Source organism: Rhinolophus sinicus, linkage group LG09 (assembly GCF_036562045.2).
Source record: "Rhinolophus sinicus isolate RSC01 linkage group LG09, ASM3656204v1, whole genome shotgun sequence".
Taxonomy (NCBI): Eukaryota; Metazoa; Chordata; class Mammalia; order Chiroptera; family Rhinolophidae; genus Rhinolophus; species Rhinolophus sinicus.
In genome coordinates, this window is record NC_133758.1 from 88052582 (window position 1) to 88063898 (window position 11317).

The 11317-nt window shown below is 35.4% G+C and overlaps 1 protein-coding gene across 4 annotated transcripts in view; it reads left to right on the top strand.

The window, feature by feature from the left end:
• Window positions 1-11317, top strand: part of C1GALT1 (core 1 synthase, glycoprotein-N-acetylgalactosamine 3-beta-galactosyltransferase 1) — a 34304-nt gene that overhangs the window by 17053 nt on the left and 5934 nt on the right. For all 4 annotated transcript variants that reach the window (XM_019729771.2, XM_074340764.1, XM_019729772.2 and 1 more), the window contains 2 exons: window positions 1903-2139; window positions 5638-6305. In XM_019729771.2, coding sequence (XP_019585330.2) covers window positions 1920-2139; window positions 5638-6305 — 888 coding nt within the window. In that variant the 5' untranslated portion in view covers window positions 1903-1919. The remainder of the gene's footprint in view (window positions 1-1902; window positions 2140-5637; window positions 6306-11317) is intronic.

Here is an 11317-nt window from a genome sequence, read left to right on the forward strand (position 1 = left end):
GATCAGTTGAGCATATTTATATAGGTCTATTTCTGCATTCTCTATTCTGTTCCATTGATTTATGAGTCTGTTCCTCCTCCAGTACTATACAGCCTTCATTTCAGTTGTAATATGATGTTTTTAAACTCAGGCAGACTGTTCCTCCCATTTTGTTATTCTTTTTTAGAAAAACTATTCTATTTCCTTTGCCGTCACATAAAATTTTAGAATAATCTTGTCTATATTTACAAAAAATCTAGATGGGATTTTGATAGAAATTGCATTAAACCTATGTATCAGATTAGGGAGAATTGACATCTCTACTATGTGAGTATTCTAATCCATGAACACAGTCTGTCTCCCCATTTAGTAAGTGTTATTTGATTTTTTCCATCAACATTATATAGTATTTTTTTATACAAGTTTTGTACATGCCTCCAGTTACTTTGTCTTGTAATAATCTTTCTTCAAAGGGATCATTTAGAGGAGGGAGGTCATATTATAAATGTTTAGCTGATATTCAAAGATTCATTTAATTTCCCTTTTTTTCTATAAATCTAAGTAAATCTAGCTTAATATGTTAAATCTTTAAAATAACATGACTAATATAATCTGAATTCTATAAGACTGTAGCAAAATGATTAAGGGTCTAAATTCTTGATTCAGATTGCTAGTGTGACCCTGGGAAAGTCACTAACCTCTCTCTGTCTGATTTCGTGAAATGGAATTAATAGTCCCTAGTCTATGGTTTAAGGTACACCATGTAAAGCTCTTAATACAACACTCAAATGTTAGCTATATTGGGCCGGCCCCCGGTGGCTCAGACGGTTGGAACTCCGTGCTCCTAACTCCGAAGGCTGCCGGTTCGATTCCCACATGGGCCAGTGGGCTCCCAACCACAAGGTTGCCGGTTTAATTCCTCCAGTCCCACAAGAGATGGTGGGCTCTGCCCCCTGCAACTAAGATTGAACACGGCACCTTGAGCTGAGCTGCCTCCCGGATGGCTCAGTTGGTTGGACTACAAGGTTGCCTGGTTCAATTCCTCGACTCCCACAAGGGATGGTGGGCAGCGCCCCCTGCAACTAAGATTGAACAGGGCATCTTGAGCTGAGCTGCCTCCCGGATGGCTCAGTTGGTTGGAGCGCCTCCTCTCAACCACAAGGTTGCGGGTTTCGACTCCCGCAAGGGATGGTGGGCAGCGCCCCCCTGCAACTGGCAACGGCAACTGGACCTGGAACTGAGCTGCACCCTCCACAACTAAGACTGAAAGGACAACAACTTGGCTTGGAAAAAAGTCCTGGAAGTACACACTGTTCCCCAATAAAGTTCTGTTCCCCTTCCCACAATAAAAAAAAAAAAAAAAATGATATACATTATTTAAAAAAAAAATGTTAGCTATATTTATCTCTCCTATCTCTATTATTTATAAAGATGTTACTCGTGTTTGTAATGATGTTCACATCTGGTTGATGAGGTTTGGGGTGATTTCTTCTTCATTCAGTGCTTTATTGCTGGTTTTTGTTTTTTTTAACAATCAGTATCACAAAGGTATCCCTTAAATAATATATAAATTTTACTTATCCCAGCACTTTTCTGCATCTGAAATCTTAGTTGGTGAACCTAGAAATCTATATTTTTAAAATGCTCTTCAAATTCTTACTAAATCATATTTATCCATGCCCATATTTACCAATGCCCCACCCCAACAGTGATTATTCTACTCATTTTATTGACTTGTCTATAATGTGCATTTTAGCAGCAAATAGAGGGATAAACTCATAAATTAAAGTTAAGTACCCTTAGAAATGGTCTCTTACATGGAAGAAATTAACTTTCCAGTATAGCAAAAAGTTGCCAGACTCTTTGCTCTTCATATGGGTATTGCTTTATAATTTATAACATCCTGCTAATTTTTTCTTTCAGAAATACATTTTCGGGAAATGGCCTCTAAATCTTGGCTGAATTTCTTATCCTTCCTCTGTGGATCAGCAATCGGATTTGTCTTGTGTTCTCAGCTATTTAGTGTATTATTGGGAGAGCAGGATGACACCCAGCCTAATATTCTTCATAATGATCCTCATGCTAGACATTCAGATGACAATGGACAGAATCAGCTAAGAGGACAGATGAACTTCAATGCAGATGTTATCCAACATAAAGGTATGGTTTACTTTATTAAGGAGTAAACATAAACAGTATTTTTCAGTGTATGTAAATGTTGAGAGAATTGGGAAAAGTTATTTATATGAATTTTGTTATATCACTATATCTTTTGATGAAAATGAGCTTAATTCCACATATTAAATGACAGTTCTCAGTTTGCCTTAGGAGAAAGAAATTGCTGAAATCCAGATTTATTTAGGTAGTAAAGTATTAATTTTGAATGTATTTTTCAGTAGAAACAGTTCAGAAACTAATTTGGGGAAAGGCAAAACTTTCAGACTAGATTTTCTGAAAATTTTGTCTAACTTTGTTATGGTTTATATCTGTGTCTTTGGTTTCTGCTATTGTCTTGTTTTGGTCTTAGTTTTTACTCAGTCGTGTTTTCCTAGAGAAACTCAAGATACATCTATCAATAGCTCTATCGGTCTATCGATAGATATATCCATATATCTATGTATCCGTATCTATCTGTCTATATATGTATTAGTTCATATTTTTATAAGTAGCTAATATCACTAGTCTTTTCTCCCTAAAGAACTAGGAAAGTAGGAAACTAAAGATGTGTTATAATGACTTCTCTTTCTCTTGGTCTCATATCTCTGACCAGATTTTCTCAATTGAGTCCTCTGTGTGCCTATTAATTGTTGGTTTTCTCCAAGTTTCTGTACTTGGACTCTTTCTTTACCTATGTCATCAACCCTTACATTTTAATTTCCATCTATTCCTTGCTGTCTTTATCTTCAACCCAGCTCTAAACACTATAAGAAGACATTAACACAATTCAAAGATCACTGCAATTCTTGTGGTTTATTTGACAGAAAAGAATACAGGCAGCTTGAAAACAATTGGAATTCTAGGGTGCAGAGGGTCCCTTTTTTCTCTTCTCTTTCTAGCTGGAAATTACTTCTTTCCTACCTCTCAAAACAGGTTGAAGGGCAAAGTATCAAATCTTGGTTGAGTTTTATGAACTAGCATGTACATATATACTATAGTAAACTATCTTTGTTCTGTGCAAGTTTATATAACAGTGATTCAGCTCTAAGCAGGTGCCCTGTATTCTTATCGTAAAACAGTTTGATCACTGTGCACTTGCTCTGTGGTCTTGAAATGATGAGTTGGATTGAGGTTCCTCTACTACCAGTAGGCTGTACTACATTGGCCTTACTGCAGGCACATGTATTAGGTACCTATTTGTCCTCCTTGATAGCCCACAAAACGTAGGGTATGCTAAAAGTCTGTTCCTCTCAAACTTAACATGTGCAAATGAGACTCCTTTTCTTTTCCTTCCTGCGCCTAAAACTCGCTCTATCTCCTGTATTCTTTATTTTCTGCCTAAGCCAGAAGTTATGAAGTAATGGTAGATGCTTTCCTTCGCTTACCAATCCCTTTTCTCACTTAATTCTAAGAATTTACCTTCTTTACCGCTTTTCAGATTTCTTCTCTCAATTCATAGTGCATTTCCCTTAGTTTAGGCCTTCAGTTATTCTCATGTACCTGCACTCAGCCAAACTTCACCATGCTCTTTGTTCTTTCTTTTGGTGAGCACCTACTTGTTTAAAGACCTATTTTCTGCATCATTGCTTGTTTTCGCTGATATTGCTTTATCTCTCCTTCTTCTCCGTTCTAGCCAAGTTCCCACTGCACTGCTCTGTAGGATTTATCAGCCACTGCTTTCTTTTCCTTCGGCGCAGTCGAACCCTTTGTACATACCTCTATTACAGCATCTCTTAGTATGTGCAAGTATTGGTTTGCACATGTGTCTTACTCATCTTTTCATCTCCTGTGCTAGCACATGCTTACTACAAAGTAATTAATGAGTGAATAATTCAAAGAATGAGACAATATCTACCAGATCCCAGGGGGGGGAATTTGTCTTTCTCTAGATGAAACATATTGGGGATTCCTGTCTCCACCAATTTCCCTATCTATTCAGGATTTGGTGGTATATCTGTATAGCTAGGATATTGGGCTCCTCAAGTATAAGAACCTTGAATGCTCTCTGACTGAACATAGGGTGATTTTGTCTGTTTTTCTTATTGTGAATTTTTTTTTTAAATTGTGAATTCTTGATATTCAGAGGGGCATGAGTATATTTTCATGTCCTGCCCAACCTTGCCTTCTGTTTTCTCTCAGTTAACTAGAAATTTATGCCTCCGGTTGTTAATTTTTTATTGGACTGAGCTTTTGTAACTCACTGGTTGACCTTTCAGGATATGTTTTTCTCAGGATTCTGCCTACAGCACTGCAACGCAAGTGTGGTTTTGCAGACCTATGCTGGTCTACAGCTAAATAAATATTAAAATTGTGATTAAACAAACTTTTATGGTAATTTGACAGTAATTTTGTTTAAATCTAAATATAAAGACTTATTGGGGCTGTATTTTATATCTTTTAAAATTTTATTTTTTGGTATTTCATTTTTTGCATATTTATAAAAGTATAGATCTCTAACTATTGGAAATAAAAATTGGTTCTTTACCAAGCACTGGTCTAGAATCTTACAGTTGGACTCTTCTTCTACACCAGTGTTACTCAAATGTGGTCCTGCCCTCACAGCCTGTGAATTGTTTGTTACCTATCTGCACCCAGATAAGGAGCTTGCACCAGGATATAAAACAGTTAAGCTCACTGCTTAGGACTTTTGGGGTCGGGGTGCAGGGGTGGTGCATGGAGCAAGACTTCCTCAATGAAAAGCTTAATATGTCGCTTTATATTCTGGTATAAACTCCTTACATACTTCTTTGCAAACTGATACCTTGAAAAACATACTTTAGACAGTCTTGGAAATACTACCTCTACCTGTTCATCTGTTATTATTTTGACTGGTGGATTTACATTTTGTAATGAGGTATGTTACTGTCAGAAGTAATTTCAACTCTGCATTGATTCCTCTTCCCAAACTGGGGTAGTTGTGAAAGCCTTTTTAAAGTCACCTCAGGGTACTTGTAGAAATTCATAACATTGGACTCCAGTGAGCTTCAAAATGCAGCATGTCTTTCCTGCCCTTCAGAACAGAGAAAAATTCCTCTCAAAGTTCTGTTAAGAGCCTGCTGAAGCTTTCATTGTAGAATGGAGTGAAAAGCAAAGACTACCTAAGGCAGTGCTTTGCATGCCTATGAATCACCAAGAGAACTTGTTAAAATGCAGATTCTGATTCAGTTGGTCTGGGGTGGGACCTGAGATGCTGTATTTCTTACAAACTCCCAGGTGATGCTGATGTTGTTTGGTCAATGAACCACAGTTCAAATAGTAAGAATTTATGTCATAGTGTTGACTGTTGTTAGCTCCTGTGATCTCCTGGATAAAATTGACATGAAAACAATCAGTCAGAATGTCAATTCATATTAGGTTGAATTTTGCTTTCTTTGAGCTAAATCGTTAATTGTAGATAGGTTATTAGAAGTGGGGGGAGGGGGTCTTTAAGAAAATGTCTTCAGCATAATTTATTTGGATTTTATGTATACGTAAATATAACTTTAAAATTTTTGTTTATAGATGAGAACACAGACATCGCTGAAAACCTCTTCCAGAAGGTTAAAATTCTTTGCTGGGTTATGACAGGGCCTCAAAACCTAGAGAAAAAGGCTAAACATGTCAAAGCTACATGGGCCCAGCGTTGTAATAAAGTGTTGTTTATGAGTTCAGAAGAAAATAAAGAGTTCCCTACTGTGGGATTAAAAACCAGAGAAGGCAGAGACCAGCTATACTGGAAAACAATTAAAGCTTTTCAGTATGTTCATGATCATTATCTAGAAGATGCTGATTGGTTTATGAAAGCAGATGATGATACATACGTTATAGTAGACAATTTGAGATGGCTTCTCTCAAAACACAGCCCTGAAGAACCCATTTACTTCGGGAGAAGATTTAAGCCCTTTGTAAAGCAGGGCTACATGAGTGGAGGAGCAGGCTATGTACTGAGCAAAGAAGCCTTGAAGAGATTTGTTGATGCATTTAAAACAGAAAAATGTACACATAGTTCTTCTATCGAAGATTTAGCACTGGGAAAATGCTTGGAAGTTTTAAATGTAGAAGCGGGAGATTCCAGAGATTCCTTTGGGAGAGAAACTTTTCATCCCTTTGTACCAGAACACCACTTAATCAAGGGTTTTCTACCTAGAACCTTTTGGTACTGGAATTATAACTTTTATCCTGTTATAGAGGTAAGTTTAGAAATTTTATTACAGTATAAATACTGAGACTGACTTTTGTTTACTTAAAAAAATAGCTAATATGTAAAAGTTTCTTTAGTACCACTAAGAATACCCTTAGTCTTTTTTTTCCAATGGAAAGTATACCAGTTTCACTTTATTATTAGTCACCCTTAGTCTTTTTATGTACAGAGGCAGTAGAACAAAGTAAATGAGAATAAGAGTGTCAACAATAGTCATTCAACAAATACCGGCACTACTATATGCCGGACACTGAGAAGGTAGCAGGTAAGTACTGCCAAGTTCCAGTTCTCATGAACCTTACATTCTGGATGAGGACACATAAAATAAACAGATATACTAGTTAAGATACAATGTGATTTTAGGTAGGTGTAAGTGTGCTGAAGAAAAATAAAGCCAGGTAAGAGGAAGAAGAGTGACTCAGAGTGGGTAGTTACCTAGTTTGGGTGATTAAAGGAGGCCTTTCTAAGGGGGAACTTTTGAATAGAAACCTGAGTGAGGTTTAGCAGGCTGTGTGAAGATGTGAGTAAAGAGTCTTTTAGTCTTCAGGAACACACATGAAAAGACTTTGAGGTTCAGAGAGACCTAGGTTCAAATCCTGTTCTCCCACTTAATAGTTGAATGACCGTGGATGGACAGAATTTGCCTAACTTTCAGGCGTCAGTTTCCCCATTTGTAAAATGGACTGGATCTGCCTGTCTCATCCAGCTGTAATTGCAGTGTATTGTAGTACAGTGCCTACCACAGAGTGAGGAAGTAATAAGCCTTACCCCTCATTTGAGGCCTTAGCTTACATTCCTGAGAATTTTATCTAAAATACAATATTCAGTATTTCAGACGTACAGACAAATATTTGAGAAGCATATAATATCTTGTACCCACCAACCAGCTTTACCAAATATTAGTCTTCTACTACATTTGCTTCAGAATTTTTTTAAAGAAAAGGGTATAGATATAGTGAGACCTGTGTACCATCCCCAATCCAGTTCTCCTGCGTTCTTCCTCAGCTAATCATTATCTTGAATTTAATGTTTCTGATTGCATGCATGTTTTTATATTTTTATCTACATGTATCTACATGTATCCATAATAATCTGTAGTATTGTTTTGCAGGTTGTTAAATAAATGGATTTGTACCATGTTATCCTTGTACATTTATCAACAGCAATATATGTATGTTTTATTAATTTAGATTGCTGTGTAATAATCTAATGTCTCAATATACTGTGATTTATCTGTCCAGTCTGCTAATATACATTTAGTAAGTTGCCTGTTTTTCACTATTATGAGCATTGCAGCAGTGAATGACCGAAGGAGACCAGGAATCATGAAACCTACTTTTTAGACTCAGTTCTATTAATTAATAAGGCCTTTAGACAAGTTACAGGACTCTGCCTTTTCTCTGGCCCTACGGTACAAATAATTCTCTTCTTCACAAACGTTTTCAAATCATCATCTAGAATAGTGATTGTCAACCGGGAGCTTTTTTTTTTTCCCCCTCCCAGAGTGCATTTGGCAAATCTGGAGACATTTTCGGTTGTCATCTGGCAGGTTGCTATTGGGTTCTAGTGGGTAGAAACCCACTAAATGCTAAGCAGTGCACAGTATAGCCCCTACAACAAAGAACTGTTCAGCCCAAAATGTCAGTAGCACTGACGCTAAGAAACCCTGACCTAAAACATCTGACCCAAGCTTTACGTAATCACCTTTAAAATGAAACTGAAGCAAATCACTTATGCTATCACCCACCAGTGTGTTCTTGGTACTTATACAGACATGAGAGCTGTCCTTATAGTAATTCCGCACTTAATAGGCGATAACACTGAGACCCACGAAAGTCAGGTGATAAGTAAGTCAGTATTGCAAACACCTCTGATTCTAAAAGCTGTTGCTATTTCCATCATGAGCTCTGCTCTGTGATTAATGGGATATGTGCCCAACAGAGGGGGAGGATATGTTAGAATAAATATTCTGTTGGGATAAAACTCCACTTTAATAAATAAACATTTTAAAGCTCAGTTTTATATAATGAGGCTGTTTGAAACCTTATGCTAGCATTTTATTACTATTGTAGGTGCAGCAATTTCCTAGACTATAAAACAGATGTATTCCCATGTGTGCCTTTTAAGTCTGTTTTATATTTTAGTGAGATGCTTTTTTAGTGGAAACTTTTCTTAATATATTCTGACCATTCCAAGATTATTTGACCTTTTCTCTTAATTCTGCACCCCTTCCCATGCAAAAATATACCCAAACTCAAGAACAATATAAGTGCACGTAACAAATACACCTAAATACATACAATTTTATCAAGTGTATCTGATACTGGGTTTACATACAATTGTTATTATCTTATAACCAGTAAAATATCCTTCTTTAAGAGTACTGCCAACAATTCCCACCTACAACTAGGGTATACCTAACAATGTGCTTTATATGAATAAAATTAGTATTTCTGTAGTGCATCTTTTATTTAAATTATCATGGTTTTAAAAATGGATGGCAAAATTTACATTCTTTCTATACAAATTTATTCAGTTATATTTAAGACTAAAATAGACTTGGAAGTACCAAAATTGACCCAGTCTTCTAACATTGCCTCTTGTCTCTTAGGAGGTTCTGTATAAACCCAACGTGAAATCAAACTTCTGTTATTACTCATCAATCATTCAATACATTTTCTCCTCCCAGAGTTACTATTTTTCAAAACCATCCTAAATTTCATGTATACATTCTCTGTAGTAGTCACTAAAAATGCAGTGTAGAAAGGTTTTATCTAGCAAGTCAGGGTGTGAGATATTCTAGTTGATCGAACAGTTATGTTCTTAAGTTGGTTGTTCAGAACTTTTCATACAGTTCTCTTTTCATACCACCTTCTCACTTCCTTATAAGTGAGTCTATTCCCTAGGAATAGTTTTCGCCAGAGAATTTCCAGTCTTAATACAGTGGATTTAAAATAGATGTGTAAATATATATGTATATAAATATGCCTCTGTGTGTGTGTGTATATGTGTGTGTGTGTGTGTATTATACACACACACACACACACACATACATTAGGTTGGTGCAAAAGTAATTGCGTTTTTTGCCATTTTTAACGTTTTAAACCACAATTACTTTTGCACCAACCTAATATATCCTTCCACATGTGAGATTGCCTTTTTCATAGGTCAGAAATGATAAAATATGACTTATTAATTTTTCAGTTTTATTTACATTAATTCATCTGAAACTCACTGGCATTTGATATGGTTGAGATAGAGAGTGCCTGATTTTTCCAAATTGTTAACTGATTTTTCCAGTACCTTTCTTTTTTAAAAAACCGAGTCTTAATTTCATTATTGATTCAAAATACTTCCTTTATCATACACTATAGTATTACTTATAGAAGGATCGGTGTCTGGAATTTCAGTTCTTTTCCGTTGTTTTATTTGGTTTTGGCTCAGCACCATATTATTTTGAAACTTGTAACTTTACAACATATTTAAGTTATTAATCTAAGAGGGTGTATTTCTTTCTTTCAAATTGTTTTGGAAACTCTCATGTCTTTATCCTTGTGTATAAATTCATTAATTTAGGGACTGTGGACGTCTTTGTCCAGGATTTTTTAAGTTACCTTTTAGGTCCCTTAGTAAAGTTTTATAGTTTTCTTCAGATCTTTATTTCTTCTTAAGTATTTCCCTAGGTATTTAATATTTTTGTTACTGTTATACTTGGGTCCTATCTTAGAACTTCTTAACTGGTATTTCTGAAAGCTTTTGTTTTCTTAAAGCATCTTTGAAATCTGGCTCTGTCCTTGGACTCTTTATTTCTGAAGATTTTTTATTTGATTCTCTTGAGTTTTTGGAGATAACCATAATGTATGCAGAGAACTGTTTTATTTCTAATAATTGTGGCGGCTTTTTAATTGTCTTTTTTTAGTTGTCTTTTATTGCTTATAATGCTTAATAATAACAGTATTCTGGCCATCCGATAAAAAGATGCAATAGAGTATAACATAATTAATGCAGTAAATCTTATCAAAAATATTACTACAATATTTCAGAGTCATATAAAATTGCTCCCACAGAGGATCGTCAATTTAAAATTAAATGCTATTGTTCTAGTGTTTTAGCTTAATATGCACTTGTCCAGTAGCCACTAACTACATAAATTAACTATTGAGCGCTTGAAATGTGGCTAGTCTAAATTGAGATGTGCTGTAAGTATAAAATTCACACCTGATTTCAAGGACTTAGCACAACTGAAAAGAATGATTAATAAGTTTTAAAATATTAATTGCATATTGAAAAAAATAATATGAATTTGCTCAGTTAAATAATATGCTACCTTCAAAGGTGTTTCACTTGTTTCTTTCTACTTTTTAAATGTGGCTACTAGAAAATGTTAAACTGCATTATGTGGTTCATATATATCTCTTGGACAGAGTTGATTTAGATAATCACAACTTGACTTACATATTTCCTTTTCATATTTGTTCTTATTACATTCCCTAAAAGTGTAAAAGTAGGCACCAGATAATTTTTCAGTGCCGACATAGTTGTCCAAGAATCTCACGTACCCAGTGTTTGTTTCAAAGGAAAACTTCAGAGAGAAGGCCACAGAAAATATAATGGACAATTTCTTGATGATTGTTACTGCATTGTAAGCTACATACTTCCGAACATGAATTATTAAATGTTCGATTTAGTAGTCACTATGAATCTCTCTTTGAACTTGCCAGACTATCTTTCTCCTTGGGCCCTTGCAAAGACATTAGAGTCTTAAATTTTGTTGGAGTCACTTGGGTGAAACATTATCCAGATACCAATTCTGATCCCAAAATAACCTTGTGACTTTAATTCTGTGACCAGTTTTTTTCCCGTTTTCTTTATTTTCATGTTTTTTCATTCCTCTTATATTTTTATTATTTTAAATCTGTTCTCATACCAACTGTATTAGTAATGTATGAGAATTATAAAATTGAACAAAGGTTTAACTCTGACTGACTTACTGAGGGCTAC